Source organism: Panthera uncia, chromosome A2, assembly GCF_023721935.1.
Source record: "Panthera uncia isolate 11264 chromosome A2, Puncia_PCG_1.0, whole genome shotgun sequence".
Classification (NCBI taxonomy): Eukaryota; Metazoa; Chordata; class Mammalia; order Carnivora; family Felidae; genus Panthera; species Panthera uncia.
Window position 1 is genome coordinate 62,851,465 of NC_064816.1, and position 16,102 is coordinate 62,867,566.

General features: G+C 52.3%; 1 protein-coding gene and 1 non-coding gene across 4 annotated transcripts in view; one reads left to right on the forward strand and one right to left on the reverse strand.

Moving 5' to 3' along the window:
* Positions 1–11,193, reverse strand: part of COBL (cordon-bleu WH2 repeat protein) — a 260,429-nt gene extending 249,236 nt beyond the window's left edge. For all 3 annotated transcript variants that reach the window (XM_049641276.1, XM_049641277.1, XM_049641275.1), the window contains exon 1: positions 10,994–11,193. In XM_049641276.1, the coding sequence (XP_049497233.1) occupies positions 10,994–11,034 (41 nt within the window). In that variant the 5' untranslated portion in view covers positions 11,035–11,193. The remainder of the gene's footprint in view (positions 1–10,993) is intronic.
* On the forward strand, positions 655–739 carry TRNAR-UCG (transfer RNA arginine (anticodon UCG)). The gene has a single exon. It is a non-coding gene; the product is annotated as a tRNA-Arg (tRNA).
* Positions 11,194–16,102: the final 4,909 nt, after the last annotated feature.

A 16,102-nucleotide genomic window follows, 5' to 3' on the forward strand; every position in this document is an offset into this window, starting at 1 on the left:
AGTCCAAACCCTGACTGACACACAGATACCATATCATTTTAAAGTCACAAAACGAGCGGTAAACATCAAGGAAACATTTCAAACATGGAATTTTCCCCCGGCGACTGCCACTCAGATGTGCCCTCTCCAGAGCAATGTTTTCCACAAAAGCCCTGTTTTTCCAACTTTGCGGATGTCAGTTCTAATGGTTGGTTGTAACTGACAGGGTGGGGCAGGGGGAGGGTTCCGCACAGGTTAAGTAAAACATCATCAAGAGGGCTCAACTATTTTTGTGAGACAGACTCAAACAAGTTTTAAAACTATCAGAAGAAAACAGATTGAGGGATGTTTAGCTTGCGTAGGCCCCAAATGAGCTAAGAACGTGGCGGGGGGGGGGGGTGCTTTGCGACACTTTTTTAGCCCCCAGCTGGATGCCAGGTGGGGGGGTTAACCATCAGCTCCTTCAAGGTCCCCTGGTGTCAGAACAGATGAGCGCAGGGGCGCCTCAGTGACTCAGTCAGTTGAGGGGATGACTCTTGATTTCGGCTCAGGTCGTGATCTCTCGGTTCATGAGGTCGAGCCCCACGTCGAGCTTGAGATTCTGTCTCTCCCGCTCTCTGCCCCTCCCCCCATCAAAATAAATAAACTTAAAAAGAAAAGAAAAAGAATGGGGGTGCCTGGGTGGCTCAGTCGGTTGAGCGTCCGACTTCGGCTCGGGTCATGATCTCGCGGTCCGTGGGTTCGAGCCCCACGTCAGGCTCTGCGCTGACAGCTCGGACCCTGGAGTCTGCTTCGGATTCTGTGTCTCCCTCTCTCTCTCTGCCCCTCCCCCTCTCGTACTCTGTCTCTCTCTCAAAAATAAAACAACAAAAAAATTTTTTTTAATTAAAGAAAGTAAAGTAGCGAAGTTTCCAAACTAACTTTTGTTGCTCTGTGAATGTTGGAGACGTGATACACACTAACCTCACCACGTAGGACGTGTTTTTCCACTGTGGATCGGTGTAGACACATCTGGGAAGTGGTAAAGGGGACTGATCTACGGCAGCTGGACAAGAGAAACACTCACACCTCATGACCCCCTCATCAATGCTTTTTATTTATTTTATTTATTTTTTTCATGAACGCTTGTTTTTTTTAAACACTTATTTCTGAGACTGAGAGAGACAGAGCATGGGCAGGGGAGGGGCAGGGAGAGAAGAAGACACAGAATCCGAAGCAGGTTCCGGGCTCTGAGCTGTCAGCGCAGAGCCCAACGCGGGGCTCGAACTCCCAAACCGTAAGATTGTGACCTGAGCCAAAGTCAGATGCTTAACCGACTGAGCCACCCAGGCACCCCTCATGAACGGTTTTTAAAGCAAACCACTTCTACGTCATCCTTTCTGCAGGCGTTGTCAGGACACGGGTAACCTTTACGATGGTCATTTGGAAGCAGAGGAGGAGAAAGTTTTCAATCCCACCCCGAACTGAGCGTCCATGAGAATTGCAGACAGCGGGAAGGGAAGACAGGTGGGTGGACGGGGGTCTCAGCCAGCAGCTAGCCTCCGTGGCCGATGTCCCACTTTTTGCCACAGGGACCCTGTCTCCTTCCCACCTAACGGTTTGTTTACTGCACATCAGCGGATTGTGCTTTCAATGAAGAGGGCTCCAGCCAACAAAACTACATTTAAGTCTCGAACATCAGCCACACGAACAAAAGTATATACTTCTGCCATATTATCCCTCTCACCCGAGCTATTTTTACACTCAGGTCCCAAAACACTGGGCTTGAAAAAACTTCCAGGATCTGATTTGGGAATCTGCTTCTCTGCCAAGTGCTGCAAGTGATTTTAAACTTGACATTGATCCCCACATATCCAGGCACGCACACGCACACCCTCATGCGTGTGCACACATGCACACATGCGCACACACACACTCACACGTGGCTACACGCACACACACAATACCCACATGCACACAAATACATGCACACACACATACGCACAGGCACACACACTCTCTCGCGCATGCATTCACAGCCCGTTTTCCCATCAAGTTTCTGACCTCACTTTGCTAAAACTGTCCAAGCTCTTTACACGTGATTGTAGGGTCAAGGTATTTCCTTCTTCCACCCTTTGACTCCTAGGGCCACACAGCAGCACACACACTGTGGAAAATGCAGGCACGTTCTCCCCATCCCACCCGATGCCCAGGCCAGCGGGGAGGTGGGAAGCCCTGACTGTCCCTCCTGGGCCACCCCCACGCTCTGAGATCCTCCTTCCTCCCACCCTAGCAGGCTGGCACCATCCTGAACAAGCAAAAGTGGGTGTGGCGTGCATGACAAGAGCGGAGACCTCAGAGACAGAAAAACTGTTAGCGCCCTGCTGTGCTACAGACAAAACGCCAGGTCCACACTGGCCTTGTGTGTCAGAGCACTCTCTCGGATGGATGGGGCCGGGGTGCAGACGTTTCCACCTTCTCAGTGCTGAGGACAGCACGTGCAGGGAGACTGCTGCCCGAGGATGCCGGCTGCCAATCGGGCCCGCGTCAGGTGGACCCATGGCCACCGCAGGGAGCCCTGCACCATTTTCTGTGACTTAACGCTCACAGCAAACGAAGGACACGTTTTCCAGCAGGGGCCGAGGAACTGCCGGGGCACCCATTCTGAGACAGCTTGGGGCCTCTCAGGATCCTGGAGGAAGGCGGAGGGGCACGTCACCCACCCTGTCTGCCCATCGGTGCCAAAGCTCCCCCCTGCTTGCCTGGGGAGTGGGAGATGCTCCCTGGTTCCTGTCCCCTCATCCTCCAAGATTTTAAATGGCCAAGTGACTGACACAGGGCCATGGCGAGGATGTGGAGACCCTGGGACCCTCATGCAACGTGGGTGGGAATGTGCGATGGTGCAGCTGCTGCGGAAAACAGCATGGAGGGTCTTCAAACATGCAGCCGAGAACTGCCATCCAGCCCCGCGATCCCATTTCCCAGGGGACGCAAGACCAGCAAAAGCGGGGACTGTTGCTTGCAAACCCACGTTCACAGCGGCGTTAGTCATGACAGCCAAAACGTGGAAGCAAAAACGTCTACCAGTCTCAGCAAGGAGGAACGAGCAGGAAATAGACATTACAGAGACTCACTCAGCCTTAAAAAGGAAGGGCAACTTGGGGCGCCCGGGTGGCTCAGTCGGATACGTGTCTGACTCTTGATCTCAGCCCAGGTCATGACCTAACCATTCGTAAGTTCGAGCCCCGCATTGGGCTCTGTGCTGACAGTGCTGAGCCTGCTTGGGATCCTCGCTTTCTCTCTCTCTCTCTCTCTCTCTCTGCCCTTCCTCTGCTCATGCTCTCTCTTGCTGTCTTTCTCAAAATAAGTAAATAAACATTAAAAAAAAAAAAAAGCTAAAGAAAGGACATCCTGACAGACACCACAACATGAATGAGCCAGTCCCCAAATGCCACTGTGTGATCCCACCCCTGTGAGGTCCCTAGGGGGGTGTCACACTCTCAGGCACCCCAAGTAGAAAGGAGGCAAAAGATTTAAAGAGGCTGGGGGGAGGCGGATGGGCAGGTAGCGTTTAATGGAAGAAAGTTCCGGAGAAAGTTCCGAAGATGGACAACCGCACAACAGTGTGAACGTACCTAATGCCACCAAACTGTGAGACTGGTAAATGCTATGTTATGTATAGTTTACCACGATTTTTTAAAAAACAAACAAACCAAAAGACAGATTGGGTTGGTGGAAAGAAGGGAAGGGATACGTGATGGAACATTCAGCTCAGACGCGAGAGCAGAGGCCGTGACCTCCATCCCTCACCCCTCCTCGGGCTGGGCCAGGGCAAGTTCACGGGGCACCCTGGCCGTGGCAGAGCATCAAGACAGAAAGAAGCAGGTCCCCGAGGATCTGGCACCCCCCTCGGCCTGTTCAGGCTGCCACAACCAAAGGCTGCAGACTGGGCGGCTTGTAAACAGGGGAAGTTTACTGCTCACAGTTCTGGAGGCTAGAAGTCCAAGGTCAAGGTGCCAGCGAGGTCTGGCGGGGCCCCTTTTCTGGGCTGCAGACTTCTCCCCAGGTCCTCATGTGGTGGAGGGGCCGACAGAGCTCATGGGTCTCTTCGCAGGCAACAGTCCCCATCAGGAGGGCTCACCCTTCATGACCTGAGCACCTCCCACAGCCCCACTGCCCAGTACCACCCCCTTGGAGGTCAGGGTTTCTACATATTAATTGGGGGGGGGGTGGACATAAACATCCAGATCCCAGCCACACCTCGACGCCAGCCCGGAGCAAGCGAGGCAGACTTTCACGTAAGGGTGACGGAAAATCATCTCTTCTTTCAGACGCTACCGCCGCGGGTTGTCTAATACTTTACGTCCCTCAAAATAGGACACCTGACACCTCCCGGGTCTGCAAAGAATAAGTCTGCACAGCTGGCACACCGGGTCAGTTTAAGGAAAAAATTCAATTTTTTTTTTTCAAGAAGGGATTGAGAATTTCTGGGAACACTTGGAATCCCAGGACTTTAGAGCTCACAGGAGGCTTGAGACCATCCTAACAGTTGTCCCATGCCAGAGGTCCCTGCCACGACACTCACAGGGTGACGTCCCTGCCTTGGAGGAGCTCAGAATTCAGTGGGTCAGAGACAAGCAGGTAGGAGATGCTGCCCCCCATGGAAGGCTTGCTGAAAGGGATTCCCCCTGGACGGTGGCAGGACAGCAGCTGGAAGAATGAACAGGAATCTTCTGGGCCGGGAGACGAGAAGCCAAGGGGAGGCCACGAGGAGAGGGGAAGTTTGAGAAAGCAGGGGACGTTCCAGTTCAGGAAGGACAGAGGGACAGCAGCAAAACAGCAGCGGATCTGCTCAGGCCACTGAGGCACCACTGGCCACGCACAATTCTTTATGTTTAAATTAATGAAAATTAAAAAAAAATTTTTTTCTTAATGGTTTTTATGTTTTATGTTTTTAAATGTTTTCTTAATTTTTTTTCTTAATGTTTATTATTTTTGAGAGCGAGAGAGACAGTGTGTGGGGGGGGGCTGGGCAGAGAGGGAGACACAGCATCTGAAGCAGGCTCCAGGCTCTGAGCTGTCAGCACAGAGCCTGACGGGGGGCTCGAACCCACAAACTGAGAGATCATGACCCGAGCTGAAGTCAGGACACTCAACCGACTGAACCACCCAGGCGCCCGTAAATTAATGAAAAATTTAAAAGGGAGAAATTCAGTTCCTCACTCCAAGGGCTCCGTGGCTGCCGTACTGGACACAGACACATAACATCATCGGCCTGGCAGTTTTGTTAGTGCTGGGCTGGGGGACGGGCAGGAGCCACCTCGGGACGGCTCCCTGCAGGCCCGGCTAAGAAGGCTAAACTGAATTCTACACGATTGACCCCAAGACCCAGGTCTTCCTTTCCCCTGGGCCTGCCTGTCAGGCTTTGGTAGGAGGAAGTCAAACACGATTCCTGCCCAGGCACAGGCATCATGGACTAGAGCCACGTGGTCACTACCCTGTCCTCTGTGCCCAGTGAGAGTACGAGCACGTCCACGTGTGTCCCCGGAACAAGGACAGTTTGTTGTCCCCAAGGGAAGTGCCCCTAAGACAATGGTTCCTCATCTGGGTTCTTGGGTAACAGTGAGAAGGAAAGTGGTGGGGGGGCGGAGATCCATGAGTCACGACTCCTGACTTACTGGGCTCATCTTTGGGGATTTGTGTCATTTTTTTGGGGAAAAGGGACAAGGACTTCGACGATTTCCCTAAGCCAATCAATGTCTCTTCAAAAGGCACTGCTCGCTTTGGTGAAGGTGGTGTAGGAATCTTAGAGGAGTGTCTGTGCAAAAGCGTTTGGGGTCTGGGAATCTGTCTAATCAAAAGCACGTAAAGGAAATACATGTTGATGGTTGAAAAGCTTTTTCTTCTTTTCCCTTTTTCTAAAAGAAATGGTTTCGCCATGGACCTTATTCTAATTGGACTTACCTGTAGAAAATAGGGTCTTGGCAAGGGAGCAGCTCCCCACCTAATTAGGGAATCCAGATGCAAGCATGTAAAAACCACTAGAGGCCACGAAGCATCGCCCAGCTGGGGAGGTGGGCTCTCTCCAGAGGGATTTTCTCAGAAGCCTGGGACGTTCTGGAGACAGGCAGGAGGGAGTACGGACGTTGTTGGGGACCCACTGTCATTGTCACCCCAGAGTACACAGCAAAATCTAGTCTCGAACAAATACCGTTAGGCTTTCAGAAAGGATCATCAGCTTGGTATAAAGCAAATGAAACCAAATAAAGTGCGCATGAGAAAAAAGCGTAATGTTACTATGGGAAGAGACTGGCACAAAATAAAGCAGTGTGGAAACATAAAGGAAAAGCGACATAAGAGAACACTGGGGTAAACACTCTCGGGACACAGTGAAATGAGAAAACAAAGGTATAAAATGCGGGGAGGGGGGAGAGCGCTAACATTTAAAATGCGCTTAAATCAATGAAAATCATAAAAACAGTAAAAAGGGATGTCATAAAAGCTCTCAGCAAGTCAGGAGCTCAGACGTACTGTTATAGTTCAAAGTAAGCGAAGGAAAAAAAACCATTAAGTATAATTAACCAACGCAGAAAATCAACACGGAGATGAATGGACAGGATTTAGGGAAACGTCACCTAATAAATATGCTACGTGTGTCCTAGATGTTTTCACTTAGTTCAAGACCAAATCGCAACCAAGTGTTTCTATACTGTAAATGCGCACATCCTCGACCCTGCAGGCTACTTTGGCATCAAATACTTTTCCGCTCACTGTTCAAAACCTCTGACCACTTATAAAATTGGGGTTACTGATTAAGAACAAAGCATGAAACGCCTGGAAACCCAAACCACTTATTATGGTGTGCAGACATAGCCTATGATCATTGCTTTCTAAATAAGCATGGACGCGCTCTTGGGTGCACACAAGTTATGACTTCTCTTTCTAGGTCCCAAGCGAAAAAGACCACTGAAACACAGACATGCACGTGTCCAGAGCGGTCAGCCACTTGTGCTCAGTGACAACCAGCTCTTCCAGGCCCCTGATCCGGGGAAAGGCCGTCCAGGGAAGAACAGAGGAGGTCCAGGACGCAGGAGAGAGGCGACATTGTACGAATATCCACACACCCAATTTAAATCATAATTGAGCTCCATCAACCTTACACAGGCACTGAGGAAATATTAAAAGTGCCCTAAGTTCATTTGATAGTGTCACAGGGGAATGTCCAACTCCTGGAACTTATTCAGAAAAACTATAATTGCAAAAGAATAAGATTCCTTAGGCCTGCTTTCCACATCCCATCAAACAATATCTAACATTACAGCCTTAAGTGAACTGCCTCCCAAAAGTATGGTTAAGAAGTAACATCTTTGAAGTGAAATGCGAAATGTTCAATGTAGCAAATCATTAGACTATCATTTTAAAGAACGTAAACATGCCCAAAAGTCTAGAATGCTTTTTTAATTTTTTTATTTTCATTTTTTTAATGATTTTAATGTTTACTTTATTTTGAAGGAGAAAGAGAGAGAGAGAGAGAGAGAGAGAGAGAGAGAAAGAGAGAGAAGCAAGCAGGGGAGGAGAAGAGAGAGAAGGAGAGGGAGATAATCCCAAGCAGGCTCCACATTGTCAGCACAGAACCTGACGCGGGGCTCGAACTCATGAACCATGAGATCATGACCTGGGCGGAAACCCAAGATTCTGACGCTTAACCAACTGAGCCACCCAGGCACCCCACAGAAACCTGTCTTTTAGAAAAGGCTAGAAACCTAACCTTCTTTCTTATTTTAGTATACATTCATTAATATTCATTAACATCTGTATGCTTGTATGGAAGACCTCACTGCCATGGTCCATGGTCACTGTCAAGACAGCAGCTCCTATACTTTATTTTTTGTTGGGGGGGGGGTGGTGACAGGGCAGAAGCAGCACAAGTTACCCACTTCCATTAATTAAAAAAAAATTATTTTCTTGTTCTAATAACTTGATGGAATCCACACAAACTGATTCAGAGAAACGAGCATCAGCTATGCCTTCGTGAAGCTCGGATCCTGACGAAATTGATTAGCAAACTTCCACTGGTTTTTATGTAAGCATGGTCCTTGAATGCGGCCATTGAGCGAATGCCCCGGCTGTTTTGACATTTCATGTCACTGGGGACTATTCTATTCTACAGAACTCCGTGTTTCCTCCATAGAAAAAAATTAACCAGTACCCTGCCAACCCCCAGCACACTGTCCCATTCACAGAGGGCCGAGAGGGAAGGTTCACCCTGGGTTCCGTGACCACCCGCCAGCGGCAGGGATCTCATAAACACTCAAAAAAAAAGAGACTAAAAGTAAACAGATAAACTCAAAGTTAATCTTAAATGGGCTTAAGTATATTTAAAAACTTCACTGAAAGGAAATTTGTTTTTCCTGGTAATTCCAGAACATTCTGACACCTCAACTGTGCTCTAAAATTCCTTAGAAGTCACATCAAGTCGACTTGTCACTTTTTGCCTCTTCCTAAAGGAGTCAGTTTTTTTCCCAGTTAAGTTAGTCACAAGTCCTTGTTTTCATGAAATTACTAGTAAAAAAATACAATTTCAACCCAACTAATTGGGTTGAATAAAGAGAATTAGTAACCACTTATTAATAATTTAGTGGCATTTACAATCTACAGCCACGAACAGATTATCCCCTCAGGTCCCCTCAAGAAGGGCTTCTTGGTTTGTAGTATGAAATCTTTTTATGTCACCGGTCCCTGGTCAGCCCCTTTCTACATACCGCAGGACGGCGAATGATTCAGTCAACAACAAATTCACCACATCACTCACTTGGATCATGTGGGAAAACGAGAGCTTGCTCCAAGTTTGATCTGATAGTCATCGCGTGCAGTATCAGGCAGAAAACAAATTTCCCCAGAGCACATGGCAAGCACTGCCTTATCCTGCAGCAACAGAGGAGCAGATCAGGGAAGAACCAATGGCACCTGACCGCTACCAATAATCTACCAAAGCCAGAAATTTCACATCCATATCCACCCTCTCCGGTAGGCAGACAAAGCACCTAAATTATATAAAATATTCAAAAAGCCCAAGACCATTTCTTTCCTCCGATTTTAACACACAACAGCTTAATTAATCATGTAATTCCTACCTGGGAAATCCAAGCACATGGATATTTTCTAGGAGCTTCTTCACTACAGGGACGGAAACAAATGGCGGACGATAAAATAACTGGGAATTACAGAAGCTAAAAGCTGCGTGTCTACATCTCTCGGACAAAGACGTTCAAGCAAGCAGATCAGAGGGAAAGAACTAAATGTATGGGTAGTGACCACTGCCTATGTTGTCATTGTATCCACAGCAAAAGCCCTTGGTTCCCCAGGGGAAGACTGAGATGTGAAGTCCAACCAGAGCTCAGACAAGAATGGCTGTGGAGTCCCCTCTTGCCCATACAGCACCGGGGAGCGTGTGCCCAGGTCAGGATTCGCCACTTCCCTTCCATAATCAGATTCCCTTCCCGGCCTTCACAAATAATCTCTAAATTCAGTTCTGCTGGCCTCTTACAATTAGCTCTCCCCTTCATACTTCCCCTCCTGTTACGTGATAGTGAGAAAAAGATTCCCTCTCCTTAAACAGGCTTATTAAACAGGTTCCCAAAGCGACAGGTTTAAAAGTAATTCTGAATCATGCCATTCGGGAGGCCCGTTTCTGTGAAAAGGGATTCCCCACTTTATTTTCTTTTGGGGAAATGTTTGTTCAAATGCAATTACATAACCACCACTAAGTGCACTGAAAAAAAAAAAAAAGAAAGAAAGAAAGAAAGAGAAGAAAAAGTTCTTTTTAACATTCCTCGGCTCCGGGATTATTTGATTTGCTAACCTGGCTCACTTTTTCCTGGCATTAAAGAGAGTTAAAAAAAACAACAACAAAAAGAACACGTTCGAAAACCTTTTGCAGACTTGGGCCACACAGCGGCCATGGGCACTCGGGCAGGGTGAGTCAGTGGGACACAAGTGCAAAGAGAAGAGATTAGTTGTCCCCACAGCGGAAAGTGGGCCCATTCGTAAGCAGGTGCAGGACCCACCCAACCGCTCATTCCATTCGCAAGACTCATGGCACACTCGCCCCAGGCCAGCGAGCGGGTGCGCGGGTCGCAGGGCGCCGCCGCAGTGTCCGCACGGGCCTCGCGTGACCCCGCGGCCTGGTCTGGGGGTGCGCCGTTCAAACTCCGGCTCAGGGTCCTGCTAGCGTTTCCCGCACTGGGGCAGGTACTCTGCGAGCAAAACCCGAATGTGGCGAGCAATCGCTACACACAAGGTGTGCGGGGATGGAAGCGGACACTCGGACAGGTCTGGGCAGCCGCAGATCCGCGCAGGCAGGATGCACGCCCCGACCTCAGCTGCGAAGTCGGGGTCTCCTCCTCGGGTCCGTGCCCTGCACACTGTCCCGGGGAACCGCGGAGAAGCAAGCCGGGGGAAGGGGCGCAGACGTCCGCAGAGCGCGAGGACAGTGCCCTCTGCACGACCGCGCTCCTGAGGGCGGACCCAGGCGTCTGCGAGGTCCCGGAGCGTCCCCTTCATCGCGGGGAGGAGCGGACCGTAACCCGCCGACCGCGGCAGGGCGAGCGGCGACCACGGGAACCCGGGGCAGACGCCGAGCAAGCGGGTAGCGGGGCGGGAGTCCCAGGCCGGGTCTCCCACCGCCCTCCCGGCGCCTGGGGCGATCGCTCGGGAGGTGGCGAGGGCTCTGCCCGCGGGGACCCCCCAAAAAATGCGCGCGCACACAAACACCGCCGCGCCGAGCGTGCCCCGGCCTCGGCCTGACACTTGTTACCTGGGCAACGACCCGGGCGCACTAAGTACACAAGCCCCTTCCGCGGAGAGGGGCGCGGACCCGCGGGCCGGAGAGGGGGCGCCCCCCGCCCCGAGCGCGCCCCCCCCCGCCCCTCACGGCGCCCGCGCCCCCCTCCCTCTGCCCCGAGTGCGCGCGGCGCGGGCGTCCGGTCCGAGCGGGGCCCCGGCCCGCGCGCCGCCCGGCCGCCCGGCCACTTACCCGGTGGGGGGCTTGGCCGCCAAGGCGCGCGGCGCGTCCATGGAGCCGGCGGGGCGGGGGGCGCGCGCGGTGCCCGGGCCCGGCCGAGTCAGGCGCTCGCTGCCGCCGCCGCCGCCCTCATTCACTTTTTCCGCGCTGACCCATCGTCCTCCCACGCGGGCCGGCGGAGGACAGCGGCGGGGCTAGCGGACGGAAGGGGCTGGGACGGTCGCGGGCGGGGAGGGGCTGGCGCGGGGCGGGGGCGCCGGGAGCAAGGTGCGCCGCGCCCACCGGAGCGCCGCCCCCGCCCGCCCGCGCGCGTCCCGAGACGGGGTGGGCCGCGCCTGGGCCCCGGGGGCGACACCCCGCCCGCCGCAGCGCCCCTCCCGGGCCTCTTCCCGGCTCCTCCACCCCGCGACGGAGCGCGCCCCGGGCTGGGCGGCGCGGGGGATCCGGAGGCGCGGGCCGCGCCCGGGCGGGGAGGAGTTGCGGCAGGGGGAACCACCTGGCCCCGGCGAGGCCCTCGAGGGCGACGTGGGCGGACCTGCCGGGGAAGGACTGAGGTTGGAGGATGAGAAGCGAGTGACCGGTGTCGCTGCCTCTGCCCTGGAATCTCACCGAACCTTCCTCCGTGCCGGGCTATCTGAGGCGGCGGGCCTCAGCGTGGGTCCCTGGCCAGCAGCGCCTGGGAACAGGGTACAAATGCAGATTCGTGGCCCCTGCCCCGACCTAGAGAATCAGAAACAATGGTGGGGGGGGGGGAGCAGGAATTGGGTTGGAAGCGTGCTCAAGTTTGCCCAGCTGCTCTGTGGGGCGCCGCGTGCTGGGTCCCAGGGCAAGCAGTAGGCTGGAGTGCCCGGCAGAGGCAGCCCCGCCTGGGCCCAGGGCAGGGCAGCGCCAGGTCCCTGATCTAGCCCAGCTTCACCCCACACTCCACCTAGCCCGCCCAAAGCAACAAACAACATTTGGACCGGGGTGCAAGTCTGACCTCCAAAACGGACACTTTCATGTGGTTCCGACCAACCAACTTTTCCAGGGGGAAAGGCGCAGGCTCAAGTGAGCGCGCAGAATGATGAGCCCTGGAGGAGGTGACCCCCTCAAAGCTTGTACTTGGGGGCGGTATTCCCACGCCTGCCTGAGCCTTTCTCCGGCTGGGCCTCAGCTTTCTCATTAACAAAGGGAGGAGACCGGTCTAGACCCAGAAGGCAAAGTCTTTGCCATGACCCCCAAGGCCTTGGCTGCTCAGAGGTTGGTGGTCCCCCCCAACCCCCCCCCACCCCCCCCAGAACCCAGTTCCTTCCTGTGCACCTGGCTCTGGACCTCAGCCTCCGGTTGTTCTCCAAATGCCTGAAAACTTTCCCGCCTCGGGCCTCTGCCTGGAATGTTCTCCAGGCTGCAGGCTGCCCCCTGCTCCCTGCTGTCTGTTCCCTGCACCCTGCTCCCCATGTGGAAGGGAGGCCTCCCCTCAGCCCTCTGTGTGAAAAGCCCAAACACATTGCTCTGCCTCTCCTCCTTTATTTTCCTTCTGTGCATTTATCACTCTGTGTGTGTGTGTGTGTCTGTGTGTGTGTGTGTGTGTGTATGCCTATATATATTTTATATATAATATATTTTATATACAGATTTGCTGTTTGTTTACATCTAAAGATGTTTATGTTTGTTTACATTTAAAAATAAAATGTTACTTATAGGTGTATATATAAATTTTATTAACCTTAATGTAAATATGCAAATAAATGTGGGTTTATACGTTATATATCAACAGAATATACATAATAAGTACGTGTCATATTCAGCACACAGTTTGCCCTTCTGCTTGTCATCTGTCCCCTCCCCAAAATGTGATCTCAATGAGCATTGGGCCTTGAGCCTCTTTTATGGGTCACTGAATCCCCCAGCCTCTGGACCAGTGCCAGGCAGGTGGAGTCGTGCTGCATAAACAGAGGCTGCACTGGGGCGCCTGGGTGGCTCAGTCTGTTAAGCATCTGACTCTTGATTTTGGCTCAGGTCATGATCTCACGGTTGGTGAATTCCAGCCCCGCGTCAGGCTCTGCGAGAGCAGTGTGGAGCCTGCTTGGAATTCTCTCTCCCTCTCTCTCTCTCTCTCCCTCTCTCTCACTGCCCCTCCCCTGCTTGTGCTCTCTCACTCTGTAAATAAATAAATAAATAAACTTAAACAAACAAAAAACAGAGGGTTCACTGAATGAAAGAATCCCTACAATGCCTTCCACCTCCAGGCTTCCGGGTCAGAGGATCCTTCGCCGAGATCAGGACCCCTCCCCCACCCCAAGGTTCTGGACACCACGTGGGAAAGGGCAACCTGGGAAGGGCCAGAGCCCAGAAGTGGATCAGGGGCGGTGGGCTTATACCCGACCAAGGTCCCTGGGGAGGAAATCCAGCTCATAGACCACCGCAGGCCTGGTGACGGCAGCTGGGGGCATCGGGGGCAGGCGGCCCCTGAAACTGGTATCAGGGCTGTTGTAGAGTTTCTCAGCAGGACAGTTACTGTCGGTGGAAAATGATGACAAGGAGGCAATGTCCCAGGAGGCTCAAGTTGCTGTCCTGAAATGAAGGCCTGGAAGGTTCTCAGGCCTCAACTACCGATTTCAGAAGGCCACCCGGCGTCTCAGACCTCAACACCCAACAGGCACCACTGGCCAGGACCGGGGTGGAAGGTGAGCCCTGGGAAGAGATGTCACAACGGGGCAGAGGATTGAGCCAGACTTGCCACCAGAGCGGGGCTGAGCTCCCAAGGCCTCCGGTGGAGAGTCCACACGGGTTCGGCCTGGCAACCCCATGATGGGGCACGAGGCAGAGCCCGGGAGGCAGGCGGACATCGGACCCGATTTCCCTGTGTGTCCCTTACTGGTGAGGGTCCCAGGAGATCTACCAGGACGGAGGTCTTTTCAAAATGGTGCAGTTCACGTACTCTGGAACACCTGTCCCATGCCAGGCTCTGTGGGCAGTGTGGATACCGGCAGCCATCTTGAAGATGGGGCCCAAGAAGGGGAGCAGAGGGAACAGGCAGGGGCTTCGCTCTTCCAGACAGAGGGTGAGAAACAGGAATGGGTGTAGGCTGAGCAGCAGAAGGCTAGGGGGGGCAGTCCCCAAGACCACCTTGACGGTTGTAGAGTCTTCCGGTAGGACGCTTTCCTTTGTTGGCTTTCCTCCAACCTCTGATCTTATTTATTTATTTTGTTTTAAAGTTTATTTATTTTTGAGAGAGAGAATACACACACACACACACACACACACACACACACACACACACGTGGGGGAGGGGCCGAGAGAGAGGGAGTCCTAAGGACCTTTTAGAGCACACGGTCCAGTCACACACAAGGGCAGTAATTTCAAGGAAAGGTGTTCCTCACTGCTTCTTCCCTGCACACTTTTGCATTTCCTTGATAAACTTGCACCTTTTCAGGCACTACTACTAAACTATTGATTTCAGCGGTTGGAAATATCTAAGAATGTGTGGACAAGTTTTTGGGTTTTTTTAAATATTGATTTATTTTGGGGGAGCACCAGCGGGGGAGGGGCAGAGAGAGGGGGACAGAGGATGGGAAGTGCAGATACCAGTTGGGAAGCTGCCCATCTGCCGGCAGGGAACCCGACGCGGGGCTTGAACCCACAAACCGCGAGATCATGACCTGAGCCAAAGTTAGGTGCTCAACCTACTGAGCCACCCAGGCGCCCCTGACAAATGTTTTAAAATGGCTCTTAAAAAAAAAAAAGAAAGAAAGAAAAACAGAAGAAAAAGCCCTGATTTGTAGAATTTGCCAGGTTTTGTGCTATAAATGCCCCCACATCAGCCGGTTTCTGGCGGCCGTCATGAACACCAGGTTAGAGACGGGCTGCCTGGCTCCGGCACACAGCCATGGTGACACATGTCCTGCCCGCCCACGCACGCACTGCCCGAAAGCTGAACCTTTGTCCCTTTCATCCACAAAGCACGGCTGAGCCTGCGGTGTCCCAGGGTACCAGGCTGGGTCACAGGCCTGGTCACCGACTATGCCTCTGGGCTGCCATGCTGTCAGCACTTGACCCAAAATAAGGGGTGTCACTGTTGCTGAGTGCCAGAGTGAGTCCCTTCTAGGGACAGTCTTCCCTTGCTCTGCCCCATGCCCCACCTTGGCTGCTACCTCTCCTCCCAGACCCCATCCTTCCTCTGTGCGGGCCCACCTGGGACAGCAGCAGCCTGGGGGCACTCCAGGCCCCTTGAGCACTCAGCCCCCTTGCAGCCTGATGGAGTACCTGGGTCACCCCCAGAGTCACTCGGGCTTCCCCCATGGGAAGACAATGAAAGGAAGAATTCACTTCAAAGCTGCCCGCTGGTGGGGACACCCTAGCCTACTTGAATACGCACGAGATGCTTCTGTGAGCTTCTTAAAATGCAGATTCTGGCACAGTGGGTCCAGGGTAGGACCGGAGACTCCACATTTCAAGCCAACACCCACCAACTTGGAGACTAATGTCCTGACCACCGAGGGACCCTGCCCGGTCCTCCAGTCACCAGCAGAATGACTGAGAGCCGAGCACTTCTGTCCAAAGCTTTCGTTTTCTCCTCTGCAAAAGGGAACAATCCCGGGCAAAGGGAGGTTTTGCTGGGCGTGAGTATCCAATTTAAGTACCTTCAAAAAAGAAACAAGCATCCTGGAGATCCGTACAAACTTGAATACCAAAGTGGATATTTATCTCGAATGTACCGTGCACTGAAATAGGACCCCCGCAAAATTCAAAGGTTGAAGCCCTACCCCTCCCTGGGACTGTATTTGGAAATAGGTAATTAAGGTTTGATGAGGTCATAAGAAGGGGGCCCTATTTCTATGGGACGGGTGTCCTTATTAGAACAGGAAAAGACACCGGAGCTCACTCCCTCCTCATTACACTCTTGAGTTTGCCTTGGGTGAGAATTTTTTTTTTTTTTTTTTTTTTTTTTTTTTTATTATTTTAGAGTGGTGAATGATTTAAACAGGACGAATTTTATGTGAAACCATTAACTGATGGTAGTGATTTAAAGAAACGTTTACATAGAGGCTTTTATTTTTACTGAGATATCATTCAAATACCGTAAAATTCACCTGTTTCAAGTCTACAGTTTAGCGGTATTATACTTCCATGGTTATACAC